Source organism: Drosophila grimshawi, unplaced genomic scaffold, assembly GCF_018153295.1.
Source record: "Drosophila grimshawi isolate 15287-2541.00 unplaced genomic scaffold, ASM1815329v1 contig_44, whole genome shotgun sequence".
Taxonomy (NCBI): domain Eukaryota; kingdom Metazoa; phylum Arthropoda; class Insecta; order Diptera; family Drosophilidae; genus Drosophila; species Drosophila grimshawi.
The window spans coordinates 11,560,770-11,582,196 of NW_025063240.1; the positions used below are offsets into that span (position 1 = coordinate 11,560,770).

The window sequence follows — 21,427 nt, forward strand, 5'->3', positions numbered from 1 at the left end:
CTCTCTGATATCAAATCCTCTCTCTCCCTCTCTCGCTCTTTCGCTCTCTCTTGCTCCTCTGTTGCTTCGGTTACGGTATAAATAATGCAGGCCTACACAGCGTATGCTTAATATTAATATAATCATCAAAAATCACACACACACACACATATATCAGTTACTCCTTCACACACACACAGACACACACACGAGCACAGTTAATTTGCAGGTTCATTCACATCAATGCAAACTTCCTGTCTCATCTCTTTGTTATTGTTGTTGTCGTTGTTGTTGTTGCATTTTACTTCCTACATTTTCCATACCAAAAAAAAAAAACAACAATAAAAAATGTAAAGTAAAGTAAATAAATAAAATTAAAAAAAAAACAACAACAAACTGGTTTAGTTCAACAGTCTGCTTGCTGCGACTATTGCGAAACTGGTTGCAATTATTGTGCTTTTGCTGCTGTTGCAGTTGCTTTGATTTTGTTGCTGCTGCTGTTGCTGCTGCTCTTGCTGCTGCTGCTGCGACTGTTGCTGCTGTTGCTTCTTTAGCCAATTGATTTTTGTGGCCAGTTAGTCTCGGTTAGCATTTGCATTCCGGTTTAGGGCTGCTGCTGCTTCTGCTTCTGCTTCTGCTGCTGCTGCTGCTGCTGCAGCACTAATCAGAGCCGGAAACATAAAGATTGCTGACTGCCTGCTGCCTGCTCAAATGTCCAGCTATGAAAATGGCTAACGACGCTGGCCAACAGGTGCAACGGCTGCAACTAAAAGCTGACCAATAGACAGAGACAGAGAGAGACAGAGAGAAAGAAAGAGAGAGAGAGAGAGACAGAGGGAGGGAGAGAGAGAGAGATGCGCTCAGCCATTGGCAACTAATTGCAGCTGCTGCCTGCTGCCTGATTTCTTATCACTTTCATTCTTCACATTTCTTAAGCCAAATAATTCAGTTTGTTACTCATTAAAAATATAACTAAATACTCTGTAGTTAGCAGCTGAGATTTTTCTTTAAATTGATATACAAATTACAGAGTTTAATTTAGTTGAGTCAAGTGTTTTTTATATACTTTTATATATTTCAAATGCCGTCGGGATTCGTCTTCAGGAGCAGTTTCACAGTGTCGGCTCAGTCAGCTGTGCAGTTTACATGAATTATTTCAAACTTACAACAAAAAAATCTGCTGCTTCTTGGAAAAGAATTCAGTTTTAGCCTATCGATGAGTTATTTCCATAAAATAATCATTTCGGTAATTAAATTCCCCTTTCATATTTAGCATTTTCTCATTAAAACCGCCTCCACCATCATCGATTTCAAATCTATCAAATCTAGGACACCATCAAATGGCAGATTTGTGTCGTCTTAGCCAGAAATGTATATGTAATATCCTAGGGAAATATGTCTTAAACTCTGGAATAGAAACCCTCAAACAGAAAAGGATTGATGTAGGGGTACAATAAATTTAACAGGTCGTTAATATATATCTATCTATAATTATCTATCTATCTATACACACCATTCCCTGCAATTTTTCATAGGGTGTCTTGGAATGTCGCAAAAACCCAAATGACCAAATAGCAATGCATAAATTAGCTTCCATTATGCTCTATATCATCGCATATTTAATATTTTCTCATCTATATAACGTTTTTATCTATTATCTATGCAAACACTGAGCCATTAAATACACAAATAGACCCCACTCCCTGCACATTTTCATATGGAATCTTGGAAAATCGTAAAGCCAAGTAACAAAATGTCTATGAATAAATTAGCTGCCATTATGCGCTACACATTTATGTGGATCATTCAACAAACGAATATTCACATTAAATAGTTGACAAATTGGCAACTAAAATTGCAAATACACACACACACACAGCAACACACAACACACACACAAATAGCGAGCACTTGGCGTCAAAATGTTTGTTTGCCGAGTTCATTAACATCAAAATTCGTCCTTGTGCGAACAAGTCAACAGAATGAAAAAAAAAAAATAACAAAAACAAAAACAACAACAACGACCCAAAGCGAATTGCAAACATAAATAAATAAATTATATGCAACAACAGTAACAACAACAACAGCTTACTTAGTTAGTCAAGGACAAAGGCGACACGTGTGTCTAACTAAAAGATACACATATTTGTAACTAACAGCATATAAAAGTATCTGTATCTTAATCTGTATCTGTATCAGTATCTGTATTTCTATTTGTATCTGTATCTGCATCTTAATCCATGGGCAGCAGCAGACGCGCCGTTCAACTCAAAGTGCTTGCAACTAGTCGTCATCAACATCATCATACGTCTCATTATCATTATGATCAGCGATGATGATGATGATCATCATGAGCATTGGCAGCCAGTCGAGCCAAACGCTTAGCTCGGCAAACGGTATTCGTTGTAAAAACGCGGCCAATAAACTGAATGCGGTGCGGTTCAAGGTTTGGCCAAAGCCAAAATGAAACTAAAGCAACAACAACAACAACAACAACAAGAGCAACAGCAACAAAACAAGGCGAATACACACACACAACACACACACAGCGAGAAACGAATGACGAACGCGCGCCGCGCAGCCAAATGAATAACAATTAAATCTCACAAAAGGCATGAAATCATCTGCCGAGCGCAAAAGAAACAAAACAGAAAAAAAATCAGAAAAAATCAGAAAAAAACAGATAAAAGAAAAACTAGCACAAAGTCGAGCTTGTAGTTAATGTTAAAAAAAATATATATCCATGAGATAGTCGCAGCTCAAATGGCTCCTGAGCTCAAAGCTCATTGACCAAAACAGTCAGTGCCCCAGTCTCCAGTCCCCATTCTACAAAATTCTGCAGTTTTCTTCAGTCTCCAAGCCGTTTACCGTTAAGCTCAGCTCGAGGCGGCCCATTAACAGTTAAGCGGGCCAATTACCAAGGCGGATAATTGCTTAAGCAGCGCTCAATTGCCAGTTTGCCAGTTGCCCGAGTTGGCAGAGGGCAACAAATTCTCTGCTCGAATTGTTGCTAGCTGGTTGCCATTCCTTGGAATCATTCAAGTTGTGTCAGCCTTGTCAATCAATCAATTCAATCAGCTGGCTCAGGCTCAGCAGTGGTTCTCATTCTTTGTCACAGTTCCAGTTCCAGTTCCAGCAAGGGGTAGTTCTGCGTGTGCCGTAATTCTATGGCTGCTTCTTCTTCTTCTTCATCGTCGTCTTCTGTTTCTTCTTCTTCTTCTTCTTGGGCTTGCTGTCGCTCCTAGTTTATTACAAAATTGACCCACATATTTGATGTTGTTTACTCTTTTTTCTTTTTGTTTTTGTTTTGTTTTTGCTCTATAAGCGAATGGCCATTATACAGACACAGATACATTGACGAGTGCCTGTGTGTGTATCTGTTGTTATTTATTCATTATTATATTATTTTAGTCATTTCGGTTTTAGTTTTTTTTTTTCATTTTTGTTTCGCTTTAATCGGCGATTTTTTCTTTGCTGCCTGTTTTCGCTTTTTGCTTTTGGTTCGCATGGAAACAAAATATGAAGAACAGGCAGAGAAGAAGAAGAAAAGTTGAAGTGTGTTGTGTATCATGACATTAATGAACTTATATGGGATGGACAATTTAGATTTGATGTGTCAACAATCCATTTGGCATGTGTGTGTGTGCGTGTGTGTGGACTCTTATAATTGTATTGATTGTCTGATGTGCTGTGTGTGTGTGTTGGAAAAGGGTGTGGTTTAGTGTTGAGCAATTAATTGACAGACATTACTTTGATCCATACGTAAAGATAAACGAGAATTTAGAAATCCATTACATATAATTGAAGCAAAATGTGCCAAGCTTAATATTGATGAGATAAAGTTTGTACTTTAAATAATTATTTATGTACTTATTTATTAGGTATTAATGTATATTAAACCAAGTCTTCAAGGACATCGCTTAAAATAATTATAGCAATTCGAAATAATGTAAGTCGTCGCCCGTACTTTAAGTCATGATTGACATTTCGGTGCCAAGAATATACCGCAAAACTGATTTAGTTTAGGTTTCTTTTCGATTCTTGTGTTGCCATGTTGCCATGCTTGGCTGCAGATACAAAGAACATTGCTATATAATCAGAGATACAACTACAGCTACAGATGGAGATACAAATGCAGTTAGTAACGAGTGACCTCCAAATTGAATAGAATCAAGCAACAGAGACACCTAGACCAATACAAATGCCACACACAAAATGTGTGGCAAGGTGCAGGCGAGCATAAAGCCACAAAAACCACGATGATCATCATGATGACGATGATAATAATGATGATTGAGAAACAGAGCTTTTAACTGTGTGTTTAATAAGTGCATGTGTGATATACATACATATATGGGTGTGTGCATGTGTGTGTGTGTGTGAAATGAAAGCTTCATTCTTATAGAGCTGTCATAGTCGCTTGACGATCCCATTCAAAGCGCCAAACAGAACAGAACCGAAACGGACAAGAAACAGAAGACGAGCAACCCAAAAGGAACAGTAAACTCGAAAACTAACCAAACTTTTGTTTAGAGGCGGAGAGGAGTAGCTGCAAGGCCTTGGCTCTCTTTTTTTTATATATAAAGAGAGCGCCTTTTTAATGCTGCTGCCTTTTATTGCGAAAATGTATTTAAAAATGTGACACAGGTGCTGATTGAACTGAATTAGTAAGTGACCAAGATGGGGAAGGGAAGTGAAGCGATGCGAAGAGGAGCAGGGGAAGGGGGTTTAACACGTAGAGTGGAGCAGAGGCCAAACGAAGTCAGCGGCGCTGTTGATGGGCCGCTTAAATGCTGTTGATGGCCATTGTTGCTGTTGCTGCTGCTGATGAGACATGCGATTAAAATGAATATAGCTTTAGTGTTGTTGTTGTTGTTGCTGCTGCTTGGCTAATGACTGTGCCCAAAAATGCAGAAGACAAGTTTAAAGTAGGTTAAATGCTGTGTGTGTGTTTTAGCTAGCGGAAAGTTGCTTTCGCATGTTTAACTTGAGAAAATACAAATACAATTATGAAAAAAAAAAAAATGTGTTATGCCGACAATAAAAAGAATGAGAGGAAGCAATGCCCTGCATTTTGATATGTACATTTAGTGGAGATCTGATAAAAACAAACAACAAAAGGTGAGCACTTGTAATTCTCAAAGATTTTAAGCTTAGATGCGTTAAATTAGAATGCTGAGAAGAGCTTAACTAATGCCGTTAGTCAAACGTGTTCTAAGCTAATTTGGATTGTCATAGTTGAATGCGCGAGAGAGAGAGAAAGGGAGAGAGAAAGATTTTGAAGACTTGTATATCCCAGCAGCGAACTAGTGAATGACTCCTCATTACCGTACAAATTATAGATTACGAATCGAATTCGTACACAGCAACGAAATTGGGTAGTTAGAGAGGAACAGAGAGAATTTTAAGTGTGAAGGGGAGCCTAAAGTTGTCTAAGATCAGCCTAAAACGAAATAATCCATTCTTTGGACTGTCATGAAAGTGTTTGGACAACCGCTGTTGAAATTTATCCATGCAAGATCATTTTTGCACAAAACAGGTAATAATATTCCTTTTCGGGAGTCGTCAGTCAACGATAAAAATTTGTAATGCCAACGGGGTATCAGCAACGTTTTAATAACCTTGCAAATAATAAATCGCCCTTTTATCGGCTTCCGACCCCCAAGCGCACCGCTATTATGTATCTATGTGTGCATTGATGTGTGTGTGTGCAAGCTTTGTGTTGTATATATTGAAATATGAATTGCAGCAACTCTTTGGCCACTTCTCGCAAGCCCTCAAGCTAATGTGTGCCCATTTCGCATTTATGCGTAACTGTGTGTATGTTTGTGTGTGTAGCACGCCTCTGCTCATTAGCAAACGCCAGACGCAGGCGACAAAAGACGAAGGACAAAGGGAGAGAGAAAAAGAAAGAGATTTAGAGAGAGGGGGTGAGAGGCAACACTTGGCAACAGCTTAGAGAGCTAGTTGCACAGTATGTGTGGCTGCATCTGAAATTTTCACTTGCACTTTGCTGCTGCTACTGCTGCTGGCAGTTGAGTTAATTTTATTTGCAAAATAAAGCGAAACAAACTTTAAATGGAGTCAAATGCCAATACAAACACAAACATACACACATACAGAAGAAGAAGGGGAAGGGGGAAGAGAGGGCACAGGCCAGACGTCTGCAGAACAAAGATTGCACACACAGCAGCAACAGCAACAACAACAGCAAAGAGCAAACGGCAAACAAGAACAAAAAAAGTTCAAACGCCAGACAAGGATGCACCAAAGTGCAAAGGCAGAGAGTAAACGAGCGACCAACGACCGAACAACGAACGAAAGAAGTATGAAGAAAGAGAGAGGGCGAGGAGAGAAATGGCAAAGCACTCGACGCAGCAGACGACGACGACGGCGGCGACGGCGACGTCCCAGCGCTTCAAAAGCGGAAAGCAAAAAGGATTGAACAACAGCAGCAGCAGCAGCAGCAGAAATTAAGCGGGTGATGGGTGAGAAGGGGGTACAGTCAAAACAGCAGGAGGCAAAGGCGACGCACGTGAAAGACGCAGCAAAGCGCACGCACACAAAAATACACACAAACAGAGCCATACAGAGCAGCACACACAATCACACAGCGAGACTGACTGAAACAAGAACAAGTGCATTGACACTTTATATGACGATGACAACAACAGCGACGACGACTGCAAAGGGTGAAGCAGCCAGCAGTGCGACGATGCGAGCAGCGACACTGGCTGCGCTGCATTTTGATAGCGCCCAGTGCTGTAAATATGCAAAGAAAGAAGAAGCAGACGCAGAAAAATCGTCGGATGCGGACGAAGAGCGCAGCATAAAGGGATCGAACTCGAGCCATACCCACACGCAGCTGATCAGCGAGTTAGAGAGAGAGAGAATGGGAGAGAGAGTGTGAGAGAGCGCGCGAGAGTGTAGAATAATACAAAGTAAAATGCAAAAGGGAGAGAGTGAGAGAAGAACAGCTTAAAGCATGCCCGAAAACTGGCGATCGTTGCACTGCGAACAGCAAGTACTGCTTTTATTTTTTTTTTTTTTTTACTGTTTTCGTCTGCTGGAGCCGGTAGCTGATTATGAGATTGCAAAACGAGTCTCTCATTATGAGCGCGCTCATAATGTCGATGACGACGATGACGTTGCCAAACAAACGAGCCAACAACAAAATAAGAAAAAGTCAAGAATTAAATGCGACCAGTGAACAAAAATAACAATAAGAAGGGGTGGGGGTGGGGGGAAACAACAACAAAGATCACTGACGACTGACGATCAACGACGACGACGACGACGTTTATAGTTCAACGCACCGTCAGAGCGTGCGCCCCGCTGCTTGGATCGTTAACGGTAGCCATTGGCCAGTAGTGAGTGAGTGCGCTGATGATGATGATGATGATGGGATGATGGGGGTCTCCTTGCAGAGGAAGAAATCACTCAGACTTTGGCTGCAGCAGCACTCGTCTTCTGCTTCTGCTTCTTCTTCTGCTTTTCAATGCTCTTCTTTCCATTGTCCATTGTCGGTCATTGATCGTGCGTGCTCGTAATGTGAAGCGAACGACTCGTTGACTCTTTCATTAACTGCACCGCTCTCATCTCATTATGTTGACACACAAAAAGAGAATAGAAGAGAGAGAGAGAGAGAAAGAGAGAAGTTAACACTCCCTCCCCCCACATTGTGCTTAATAATAACGGATCTACTAAAACAGCAACAGTTTATTCCAACTATTCCAACTGGGATTTTCCATTGGGCGTAACTAATGCTAAGATAATAATAATAATACTGTAAACAGTGTTCTAGGCACACTTTTCTTCAACTCCATTAATAAAAAAACAACTCAAATATGTTTTTGTGTTTTCACAAATTACGTCAATTTTCGATCAAGTAAATATTTAATTTAATTCTTGTTATAGATTAAGTCAGTTTTCAATCAAGGAAATGTTTATAAAACATTATTGTTATTGCTGAGCTTTTATCTGATTTTGCGCAACACTAATAAAAATTTGTAATAAAATTCTTTGCAAATTGCACACAATTGCTTAACACAATTTTGATCAGCGATTGCAGCTGAAAGCGATTTGTGTTTTGTTAAGCACAAAATTGGGCATTATTGCAATGACACTGACTGACTGACTGGTTGATTGACTGACTGACTGATTTAGTGTGTGGGTAGAGGATCGGCTACTTGACTTGGCTTGAGATCATTGATCTTACCTACTTGGCGCTGCTAATTTGTATTATTAATTCAATCAATCACAGTCCGCTTAACGCAGTCCCTAACGATCCAATCGCTGCCGATCGACGGCAGCTGCCTTCGAGCATTGATCTCTCACCCATACACATACACAGTATATATATATTATATATATATATATATATGTATCTCGTCTCGGTCATTCATTCACTGGCGATTGGCATTTCACAAATGCGCAGCGTTCTAGTTTCTCGTCTCGATGTGAATATTTTCGATGTTGATGGCTGATTCGCATTTTCGTCTTGTGGCCTCTTGGCTGGCTAATTTAATTGTTTGCTTTTTCATTAAAGCGCTGCCAGCGAGAGAGAGAGAGAGAGAGAGGGAGATGGTCGCCTCTATTTAGCTCATGGAAACATTTATAGCTCGCTTGGCTCGGTCAGCGTTTAATTCGCTAATTGCTAATGCGGCCCAAACGCTTATCAAATTGGAGCATCGCGTCGCAGACTTTTATTTAGCTCTATTCCTTCTCTTTTTTTTTTGTTGGTTTTTTGGCTACTGTCTGATGTCTTCGAACTGGCTTTAGCCGTTTTGCCATCGGCCGGTGTTTGTTTGTTTTAATTTAGCTACACATTTTAGTTCAAATATTTGATAAGCGGCCCGCCAGCGAGGCTGGCATTTGCGTAACTTTTCGGCATTACTCATACGCCCCGTTCAACTCGTCCCCCCCTCTCAACGGTGTTGCGGTGTTGACAGTGGGAATTGCTTCCGCCGCCAGCTAGAAATAATACTTCGTCTCGACTCGTGCACTACAATTCCGCATATTTGTTATGTATTTATTGAACTATGAACGTTTCTTGCATTTTTAATTGTCATCTTTAGTTGAAATTTTCGAATTTTGCTCGTAATTTCATTTGAGCTGCCAGGTTCAATAAACGCTTAATGCGCTGCGGAGGAGTTGTTGCTGTTTTTTTTTCAGTTTTTTTCATTTTTTTTTTTTTATAATCGTTTCAACATTTATTTAAATTTTTATTGTGCTTTGCACTCGGCAAAGTTCAGCGACAATATCGATGGAAACTTTTGATAGGTCAATAAGTCTTTTAATATGTAATCAGTTACTAAGCAGAGGGAGAAAGATTGTAGTTATGGCTAGACTAGATAGAGCTATGCTGGATATAGCTATGTATATATAGGAAATTGCCTTATTGCTAAGTAATTCATAATAATTAAGCGATAAATTCATTCAAGATGATTTTTTGTTTAAGAGTGTTAAAGAAACTATTATTTTGTTGTAGAATGGAAACAATTCTTAAACAGTTCAATTCATATTTATGTGCAAATATAAAATATTAGCTGAATAATAATAATTATTATATAAAAGGAAAAGTATTCAAGTGAATAGCGAACAAAATAAGTGCAGACTTGCTGACTTCAATTGAAAGTGTGCTTCAAGTTAGTTGCATAAAGTGCCGGCTTTGTTTGCCATTCACAATTCAAAGTTGAACTTCTTTTTTAATGCTCATCACTATCATTTGCACTTTAGATTTAGTGCTGGCCGATCAAATGGCAGCAAAGTTGCCCTCATTTATGCAGCATTCCTGTTTGCACAGCCCCCGGACAAACACACACTCTAAGTGGGGCACACACACACACACACACACACACCCAATCTAACTCAAACTTTCCAGCTGGCGCCGCACACAATTCGACACCCGCTTGCAGCAGTTGCATTTGCTGCTGGGTTGCTGGTTTGCTGCTTTGCTGGTTGCTGCTTGTGGCAAGCATTGCCTCCACATTGGAGCCAAGTAGTGAATGCAACTTTTGACACCTCCCATGGGGCATAAGCAGCAGCGCCAGCCAACTGTATTTTCTATTTTTTCCCCCTTTTTTTTTTATCTAATTAGGTAGTCAAAATATACAAAAAAGAGAACGCTTCTATGTGTTGCAAGAATGTGTGTGTGTGTTGCAAGTGTGTGTGTGTGTGTGTGTGTTGCTTGTGTGTGTAAACTAAACTGTGTCACTAAACAAAAATCCGGCGGAGACTGAGGAGGCAGGCAGCAAAGCGCTCAACTTTGCGCTGCTGTGCCCAGCAAATTGTGTCAAACAGATAAAAAGTGTTGATGGAGACGCAGCTGAGAGGCGGATGCGGGCCGGGGTGGGGCCGGGGCCGGGGCCGGGGTTGGATGACTGTCTATGGGCCACTCCTTCGGGGCACACAAAGCTAAAGTAGAAGCAGCAGCAGCAGCAGCAGCAGTTATGATTATAACCTCAATTCCCATGCGCTTGACGTGTTTAGTGGAGAAAACTGGCCCGAAAATTGTGGAGCATTTGAATAATTTTACAAGAATGCAATAAAGCAACACACAAAAAAAAAAAAATATAAAAAAAAAAATAAAATAAATAAAAGCAGAGAGATAAAAAGCGGCTAAAAAAAAAAACAGTGTCCAAAGTAGGCGGCGACGTCAAACGTTGATTTAAATGGCACCCAAAAAGTCAGTCATGGAACGAGAAGACAAACAGACACACACAGAGAGAGAGTGAGACAGACAGACGGAGGGAGCGAGAAAGAGCGAGAGGGGGGGGGAGACGTTCAGATGGATGGACAACTATTCAAATTGAGGTCATTCATCCCGCTTCGTTGAACGCGCTTAAGTGAATTATATGTGTACGTAGCTTGTAGCTTGTAGCTCGTAGCTTGTAGATACTCATGCCACGAGTATCTGGGAGATACATGTGAGCTAACTTACAACCATATATTCACATAGCAGCGATGCTAGAAGGGGTGCTGGGGGTTTTTGGGTAGCATTAAAAACTATTTTTGTCATCGCTGTCAGCGAGGCGATAGCCACAGATAGAAAGATAGAGAGAGAGAGGGTCAGAGATCTGTGCCACAACCATTTACACCTCTTCAAAAAGCACTCAACCCATTTTTGAATGTATGCTTAAATGGGGAAAGCCTTTCTCTAAGCCGCTTAACATTTTTTGGATTAACATGTTGTACACAAACACACACAAACACACACAAACACACACACACACACACACATAATGAACACGTTAATTGCTGACAATTTGCCGTTTAGCTGTGGCATTTCTGGCTGATTGAGCGGCCAACATTCAAATCTATCTAAACGATCCATTTGAAGATCGTTCAACGCCCTCAGCTTGATATCATCATCAATCGCACGCACTTTACTATATATATCTAAATACATACATATATATATGTATTTATATATTATTCGTTCGTTGTTTTTTTTTGGGTTCAATTTGTATGCGAATTTGGACTTTCGTCTGTCTGTCCGTCTTTCAGTCTTTCCGTCTGTCTATAACTCTTTTGGGGCGTCTCTTTGCGTTCTTTGGGTTCGTTTCGTGCGTGTTTCATTTGCCTTTTTTCTTGATATGGGAGTAGGTCAGTTCAAAATTTGCATATATGCCTTGACTGATTTTGATTTCTTGTTGATTTTTTATTCATATTCGCTACACACACACACACACTGTGCTTCGACTTTTACGGCCCCGCCCAGTTGCATTTATTGACTGATTAAGGCAAAGAAAGAAAAGCACAAAAAAAAAACACACACCTTGCCCCTTCGTCGACCCACTTTGTGGGGAGAGAACACGTGGCAAAGTGCGGTCGTCGCCGTCATCTAAGGCGATTAGTCGCCGACTCTCGCAATTTGTTAGGCTTTGGCCAAATTTGTGCATTTGGCTTTGTTTGTGGCTTTTCGCACAATGCGTGGGATTTGATTTTTGGTTTTTGATGTGAAAAAGGTCGCCGAGTGCTCGACAGACCGCAAAATTAACTTCAAGTGGCTGTCAATGACCAGTGGCAATGTGGCCGCCCTAAAATCAAAAAGTTTTCAATTCATGGCCCAACTTAAAGATCAATTTGCATTCATTCAATTTTTATTTTTGATAACCATCTTTGGCTTAATAATGTGTTTTTTAGCTACAGTTTACTGCAAACATTTATTATACATTTCAAAGTGCATTTTTCTTATGGATTTCCCATAAAAACACTTTTCACTGTGACACTTTTCTTCATTGTCATCAATTATCTTAAAGCATAGTTGTTAATTATTCAATTTTAAAGTTTAAATTTTCTTAATGAATGCATCAAATTTTATGGCTTCCTTATTAAAAGATTTAACACAGTCAAATTAATGGTCATAAACTATTTTACAGCATAGTTTTATTAACTATAATTATTCCATATTAAATTGTTAGTATCTTATATGCCCATTAATAAGTTTCTCGTTTATATATCAAGGAATTCCGTAGTTCTTAACTCAATCTGATTATTTCTATAAAGTTTTCAAACACAACAAAGTATGCTGGTCAACAAATAGTGCATTATCTATTGGTAAATCACTTTAGCTATTCACTGAAGTCGAGGTGGGTCAACAGCAGAATCAATAAAACTTATCTATCTCTCTCGGTTAGCATTCAGTTAGTTATATAATCCATGTGACTGAAATCCTATAAAATGCCAAAGGCCCAAGTCGAGCAGCAATCAGTTGAATTTCTTACGCGCCAAAGGCAACAATAAAATCCATTAGGAAATCAGAATGAAAATCGGTAAGGTTTTTCAATCGTGGCACTTGTGTAATTTTCAGAGTTAACTTTTCGAAAAGTTTCGCAGCTTTGCCTGCTGCTTGCCACCTACAAGTTGGCACTTGGCTGGCGTCCTGCCACACAGATGTGCGGCATGGATGGCATTTGCTACTGTGGCGGGCATGAAGTGGGTGATTTGGTGCCAGACTGTGAGGATTGCATTGCTTACTACAAATGTGGCTTGAATAGCATCGAGCGTGAACTTTGCCCCCTCGGACTCATCTTCGATGCCCAAGTGATGGCCTGTGTGCCCGGCAAGTGTCCACGAATTGATGGCGACTGTCCACATCCAATGACACCAACGACACCAACACCAACTCCAACACCGGATGGCTGCCAAAATGCTGCAATCAAGTGCGGTTTCCCTGGCCAAATAATAGGACATGCCGAGCATTGCCGGTTCTTCTGGATATGTGTGGAAAACTGTCCGATCTTGGGTTTCTGTGAGATTGGCATGTGGTTTGATCGCCACAATTTCGTTTGTGATTTCCCAGAAAATGTGCACAATTGTCCAGCGGGCAAAGATTAAAATGCATTCAAATAAAATGTGTGTTGCCAGCGGCAAATGACAAAATAATTCACTTTTAACGCTCATCCAACTGCAATTGACTCCACGAATAGTCAACAACAACAAGAGTAACAACAATAATAACAATAATAATAATAATAATAATAATAATAAAAAGAATAATAATAATAATGACAATGTGGCGATAATATACGCAAATTGCTTGACACAATTTTTGTTGCTACTTTTTTTGTTGCATGCTGACTGACTAGTTTTGTGGTGGGCGGCTGCTCGGCGGGGGTGTGGCAGCTGTGCTGTGTGTGGTTTCTGTTGTTGTTGTTGTTGCTGTTGTTATTATTGTTGTTGCTGGCAAGCAGCAAATTTAGCACGCAACTAACAATTTTAGCTGCTCCACATAGAGAAACTACCACCAACCCAGGCGCACACATATCAACACACACACACACACACAGACACACACACACACACACAGACACACACACATCGACACACCTTAGCGCAAACAAAAGCAAACAAATTGAAGAAATGGTTAAAGCACTTAAACAAGCCGACATTTGAATACCCTTAAACACTAGTTTCTGCAGCTAAGCAAATGGAAACAGTTGCAAGATATTCACTGCCTCAAATTCTTCAACATTTAAGCAATTTTTTCTGATTGATTTGGCATCTAAGTGAAGACTGATTGCATTTTAATTTATTTATTTATTGTTTACTAAGAACATGCAACAGTTCTTCAAAGTCTTTAACAAATAAACACTTAAAACTCAATTTAAAATTAAAATTCAAAAGAAGAAATGAAACTATAAGTTTAAAATTAAATAAAAAATTAAATACAATGCAGGATATAGTAAATAAATAAAACATGCATTGCAAGGACTGACTGAAAACCCAGAAAAAAATCACAATCAGACCAAAAATCTAGAAACACTTTCATTAACCTAAATTCAAATTTTGTTTTGTGTAGTTTGCCGCACTAAAGACAGGAATACAAGTTCTTAAAGCAATCAAGCATTCTTAAAATGCATATAACATTTATAGAGATTGATTTAATATGTCTTTGGCCCTTTGGGAGTCTTTCTGTTTATGGCTGCAACTACAACTCGTTTCCCTTTGCTTTAAGTGGCACAGTGGAAATAATCATGTCGAAAATTGCAGCAACTATCAAATGCTGTCTGTTGAAAATTGTGCTAGTAAAAAAGGAGATTTGTGGATAAGCTGTCAAAGCGAGTGACATAGTTATAGCCACCCGATATTGCAATAACTGCAATGATACACAAAAGTTGTTTATTCTTTTTGGCAGCGGCAACAGAAACACAAACAAACTTTCACCCAACTAAGCCGCAGCATTTTGGACAATTTCGTAACTGGGTAAACATATATATAAATATATATATATATACATGTGTGCATGCAAATGTGGAGTGCATAAAGTGCAGTCGGGCGACAGCAACAGCAACAGCAACAATAGCAGCAGCAGCAGCAGCAGCAACAGCAGCAGCAGCAGCAGCAACTGCGACAGGTGAATGAACGACCTCAAACGAGGTCAGCAACAACTATGGGCCAAATTATGCCGGTGCTTGTGGGAGCCAGCGCAAGGGGCCGGAACCGAGGGCCAGGCCCGGGCTCATTCATGCGCACAATAAAACCAAAAAAAAAAAAAAAAAGAAATAAAACAAAAAAATCAACTATAAAAAAAAACACACACAAAAATTAACTATGTATGCAGTATGATTATGTGTATGCTTTGACTACTGCTGATGTTGTTGTAGTTATTGTTGTTGTTGCTGTTGTTGCTGTTGTTGCTGTTGTTGTCGGACAGTTGATGGCTTCAGTTGGCTGCAGTTGGCTTCAGTTTCAGCTTTAGCTTTAGCTTCAGCTTCAGCCTCGCATGCTAATGGTCAAAAGTGGGCAGCATTTGGGCCACTTTATGTCTGCCCGCCGCTTCACATTTCACAGTGACCCAAATCCCGAACTGCCACTCAGTAGTTGCTATAGATGGATGGATATAGATGGATGCCTGCTTCAATGGATGCTGAATTCAAACAAGTTTCTTTCCCCCCTCTCTCTCTCTCTCTCGCCTCTCTCTCGCTCAGAGTTGGGTCATTTGGCCACTTTGGAGCCATTTGGCTGCACTAAATCACTTAAGATGCTTTTAGCAGGCCGAAGAAGTTTAGGCTTAGTCTTATTTATGTGATTGCTGCCTGCTCTCGACTCTCTGCCTCTCTCTCTCTGCCTCTCTCTCCCTCTCTCTCTGTCTCTCTCTGTATAATGGATGATGTTGACCCGCACAGTTTGTCGAGTGGCAGCGAGTGGGCGGGCGCACAAATGTATATGCTTGAAGGTGGGTGGATGGGTGCTTGAGTGGTTGGTTTGGGTGGTTGCCAGGTGACAGGCAGCAATGTGGAGCAGCTGGCTTGCCTAAGCTGGCACGATTGAATACCTAATGCGGTAGATTATGGGCTGAGAAGCAAAGAAAGAGTCCAGTAACCACATTATTTATGTTTCCCCTGATTAAATGCGACTTTTGTGTACGATTTGTGTCAAATAGTTGTTTGACTTGATTTTCAAATAACTTAACGAAAAACCCGCCTTTAACTCAGTTGCATGGGTATTGATTCAGTTTATAAGAAGTTGGACAGCTTCGATTTAATATTGAGTTTAAACGAAAGAAACAATTTCACTTCAAGTGCAGCCACATTTGGCAAAGATTATTATTATCAGTTTTTCTGTGAATTTCTTTTCGAACTTTCCGACTGATCTTTTTGTTAAGCACCACTTGTGGACAGCTTCAAACTTAGCCTTGAGCAAGACTGGCAAACAAAGTCAAAAAAAAAAATAAATAAATAAAATAAAAAGTCTGCAACAATAACAACAATGGGCCAACGAGAAGCGATAAGCAAACAAATCGTGCATCTGGCTTCAAAGCAATGAGCTGCTAATTGACGACACCTTAAAAATAATAAAAATAAACAGAGCGAAGCCAAATGCCCGCCACAAACAATTAACAGAGTTGAAGGTGGCATACAACATTTAATGTGCAACTCGAATGCGCATGTCTGCGTGTGTGTTTGCTTTTGTGGGTGTGTGCGTGTGTGTGTAGTTATTATGCCATAATTAATTTACGAGCTGTGACAATTAACGAGATGAGCCGCCGACTGATGCAAAGCGTGACTGCATCAGACACAAGGCCTGCGACAAAATGGCCAACAGATGTGGGTCAATGTGTTTTTTTTTTTTTGGCCAACTTAGCCGAACTTAGCCAACAACCAGCAGTAACTTCCCACGCGCGCAAAAGCCATTTTCCGTTGGAGCACACGCTGCGTATGCGCAATTTCTTTTGAGCAACACTTTTTTGAGCCTATCCGTTTGACCAGTTTGCACAACTTGAACGGGCAGCCCAGCTGCCCGTGCGGCTTTCGTCATAAGTGCAACTACAAACAAACTCATACACACTTATATACGAATGTATCTTTTGGATTGTCTGCTGTTGCTGTTGCTGTTACTGCTGCTGCTGCTGCTGCTGCTGAAACTGACGCCGCCGCTGTCGAATACCACAAAAATAACAACAACAACAACAGTGGCAACAACAATACAAAACAAAGCAGACTCAGGCACACAACAAAATCAGTTGCCGACAGTTTTTTTCTTTTTTTTTTTGTATTATTGAGCTCAGTGGGTCAATGTCCCACTGATAAAGTGAGCGTAGAGTCGACGACGCCATCGTCTTTGCTGCCATCAGTTGAAAACCATCAGCAACTGGAGCAGCAGCAGCAGCAGCAACAGCAGCAACAGCAGCAGACGGCGCTCTGTCATTTTGTCTGCCAAAAGGCAAATGCGATTTTAATTAATAAAATATGCTGTGTATTTGGTTGCACAAAAGAAATTTCACGTTTACAATTTTTTGCAATTTGTTTCGTTATTTTTGGTTGAAAACCAAACCCGTCAAGCTAATGAACATTTCAAAAAACATATTTCCTCTACGATTTTGTTTTGCAGTCTGCCAATTTAAAATTTGAGTACAAATTTTCTAGTTGAGATAGCACAAGAATTTGTTGCTACAAATTATATATTTGTTGTTTGCAGTTTTTCATTTGTTTTTGTATAATTAATGTGTGTGCCACTTTTATTGTGTGTGGTTTAAATTTAAATGGGTTTTAGAAACTAATAAATTGGTTTTTATTTTGGATTAATGCCCAACAAAACATAACATGTTGCTATGCTAAAAATATATCATTTATAATATATGTTGTCGCATATAAATAGAATAAGTGTGAAATTTGAACAGTGCCTGAAAGTATGCAACAACTTTTTGCCGCGCATTCGGCTGAATTGTGCCTTTGAATTGTTCGTCTTTAGTGTAGCATACTTTTGTGCTGTAATGATAAATGATTTAATTCGCATTTCAATAAGTTAACCGACATTTCTATTTGTTTCTGCCACTTGCAGCTGTTCGTTATGGTCGCGTACCGAAGCGTTCACGTGAGCTGAACGGCGCCGCAGCAGCCGCAGCCGCTGCCACAGCATCCGCTAGCAGCACGCCGCTTAATGTGGATGAGACCAGTGCCAATAATTTGCATACAAATCTAATACAACAGCAACAACAGCAACAACAACAGCAGCAGCAGCAACAACAACAGCAACAACAGCAGCAGCCGCATGCGAGCAGTGTGCGTGTGAATACGCCAAGTACACCACAAACGCCACAAATGTGTTCGATAGCCTCGTCGCCATCGGAGCTGGGCGGTTGCAATAGTGCCAACAATAACAATAACAATACCAACAACAACAACAATACAAGCAGTAACAACAACAACAACAACAGTAGCAGCAGTAACAATAATAGTAATGCATCATCAGCTGTGGCTGTGAGCAATCATCATCAGCAATTGGTCAACATGGGCAGCAGCAGCGACATGACAATGACCCAGGTGGCCATGTGCCACTCCCACGATCATCACGATGGCCTTGCCGGCACCGCCAACGAACTGACTGTCTATGATGTGATCATGTGCGTCTCGCAGGCGCATCGACTCAACTGCTCCTACACCGAGGAGCTGACACGCGAACTGATGCGACGTCCAGTGACTGTGCCACAAAATGGGGTAAGTGTGATCTCATCGTGATCTCACAAATGTTAAATGATTATTGGATTTGCATAGATTGTGACCACTGTGGCGGAGAGTCTGGAGTTCCAAAAGATTTGGCTGTGGCAACAGTTCTCGGCGAGAGTTACGCCCGGCGTGCAGCGGATTGTGGAGTTCGCGAAACGCGTACCTGGCTTCTGTGATTTCACGCAGGACGACCAACTGATACTCATCAAGCTGGGCTTCTTCGAGGTGTGGCTGACGCATGTGGCACGCCTCATCAATGATACGACGCTGACGCTGGACGATGGCGCCTATCTCACACGCCAGCAACTTGAGATACTCTACGATGTGAGTGCCGTTCCACAATTTGTAAATATTTATTTTGGCTTTGCATTTATGTAATTTGATGCCATTCGATTGCAGTCGGACTTTGTGAATGCCCTGCTGAATTTTGCCAACACACTGAATGCCTATGGCTTGAGTGACACTGAGATTGGCCTCTTCTCGGCGATGGTGCTGCTTGCTTCGGATCGTTTGGGTCTCAGTGAGCCCAAGGTGATTGCCCGTGCCCGCGAACTGGTCGCGGAGGCGCTACGTGTTCAAATACTCAGATCGCGTGCGGGTTCGACGCAGGCGCTGCAATTGATGCCGGCGCTGGAGGCTAAGATACCGGAGTTGCGCTCGCTGGGCGCCAAACACTTCTCACATCTAGACTGGCTGCGAATGAACTGGACCAAGCTGCGTCTGCCGCCGCTCTTTGCCGAAATCTTCGACATACCCAAGGCGGATGATGAGCTGTAGAGCTGTAGAGCTGTCTAGCATCCATGTTGCACAGCCAATCAATTCGAGCAACAATTTGATATTCTACAATGTGTAGTAGTATGTTTAAGTAATTAGCGTTAAACGAAGAGTTGGCAGCATCAGTTACCAGATACATCAACTACAACTACTCAACCATTATACATTTTACCAGATACCGATACCGATACAGCTACAGATAGTTAACTACGACTACGACTACAACTAATGTTATGCATACAAAAATATTTAGCAATGTTAAAGACGTTCGCAAACCCTTTTTAGCCACACACCACACACACACAACACTCACTTACACACACACCCACAATTATAGACTTTCAGATACTCTCTTATCGGAGAACTGTTTCTTTTGTTAATCGTTTGAATCGTTCTAGCGAACTGACTCAACTGCTTGAGTTCAAGCCTTACATATCCCATGCGCAACATACAAATTTATTTATTTCATTGTCAAGCTCATCAAGTCATCCACTCTATTATAAAGCAAAGAAAAATAAGAACATAAAAAACAAATTCCCCAAGTCCAATTCCTATCCCAACTTAAAAAAAAAACAAAAAAACTCGACTGAAGTGCGAGCGTTCAAGTTCGAAAAATACTGTTTATTATTTTTTTATTAAATACTTATTGTATAATTAAAGAACTAATTATAAATATATCAAGTGTATACATATATATATGTATGCATATATATATATATACTATGTAATCCTAGAGTTATCTAATGTAGTTCAAGCAAAAAGACCCAATTATCTTTGCTCTCGTTTTATTGTATCTGCATGTAAATAAATTTAAATTAATTCTTAACATTTAACAATGCTACGGCTTGATTATTATTTCTTTAAGTTGCTACACGATGCTCTCACGAAAATTCGAAAATGAAGGAGGGTATTTAATTGGCTAAAATGTGTGTCCTTCTTCGTTTATTGTTTGTTTTTTTTTTTCTCTTTGGAGCGTGTTAAACCAAACTACGGCCTGTGACGTCACTCATTCGAAATGTGTTCATATTTGTTTAAAATTTAAAATATCGCATAATTTTAAGTGCTTTATTTGTATAACTTGGAACAATCAAATAGTTTGATGAATTTTTGAATAGATTGGTGCTAAATTTTTGTGTATTACGTTTTCGAAAACCGAATACATGTTGAAAAATATAAGCATAAAACTAAAATCATAACATATATCTTAGAAAAAAAAACAAAAACAAAAAATAAAAAAAAATCGAAAAGCTTCAATGTTGAATTTATATAGAAGATTTTGTAAATTTTATTAGTGTGAACAAAAAATAAAAACAAAAAACAAAATACATATTATAAAAATATATAGTGGGAGCTACGTACAAGGCCTAAATAAATGCTAGAATTGGCGTAGCGACCGTTTTATGCTCCATGTGTACCTTTCGCTTATTGAACTTAGAATATGTATCTAAAATTTGCAATATCTTAGTAAATACACAACCAACTCAATGTTCTAGCTGCAGACTACGATCCATGCTTTATCCTAAATTCATTTCAAAGCCCAGTAAGGACCCAACAAAAAAGAAAAATAATAGAACCTTTCCGAAGGTAGCTATAATATTTAATTTAATTACTTAATTAAATTATACAAGTACATATATATATATATTTATATATATAAATATATATTTAATCAATAGATACAATTTTTTACCTACTGTAGCTTTGATTACATTTTTCAATGATGTGTCAAATTTTAAATGGTATTTATATGGTTAGAGATACAAACAAGCATAAAATACTCCAAAAATCAAGCATTAATAAAAGATCAACATCAAAAATGTGTATAATGTTTATAAACAAACGTCGACTTCCTACAAATGACAAACATAAAATCTCTCGCTCGTTTCCAGTTAGTGTTTAGGACTCCATAGTCTACTTATAAACCAGATCAATTCAACATGCATATGGATGTTATATATATTTATATATATAGATATCTAAATCGCTTTGACATTAACTAAACAAGAGCACAACTATATAATTTTAATAGTCGCGTATGTCGACTATCATATTATGACCAAGCAATATGTATTTATGAAAAATGCAAACCACTGGCAAATAAAGCAAATAATACTGAAAAGGAAAAAACCACAAACAAAACCCATAAACAGAACCGGTTCAAGCAAGTTCTTCAACCCTTGAATGCCATCAATTTGATTTGCATGGAAAATTTTAAGATTTAT

General features: G+C 39.6%; 2 protein-coding genes across 2 annotated transcripts in view; both read left to right on the top strand.

The window, feature by feature from the left end:
* Positions 1–19,859, top strand: part of LOC6558491 (ecdysone-induced protein 78C) — a 38,683-nt gene extending 18,824 nt beyond the window's left edge. Inside the window, 3 exon segments of the mRNA XM_032743107.2 lie at positions 17,767–18,422; positions 18,480–18,755; positions 18,831–19,859. Of these exon segments, the coding sequence (XP_032598998.1) occupies positions 17,767–18,422; positions 18,480–18,755; positions 18,831–19,208 (1,310 nt within the window). The 3' untranslated portion in view covers positions 19,209–19,859.
* LOC116806104 lies at positions 12,868–13,355 on the top strand. Its single transcript, XM_032742160.2, has one exon. The coding sequence runs from the start codon at positions 12,877–12,879 to the stop codon at positions 13,318–13,320; it is 444 nt and encodes a 147-aa protein (XP_032598051.2). The 5' UTR covers positions 12,868–12,876; the 3' UTR covers positions 13,321–13,355.
* Positions 19,860–21,427: the final 1,568 nt, after the last annotated feature.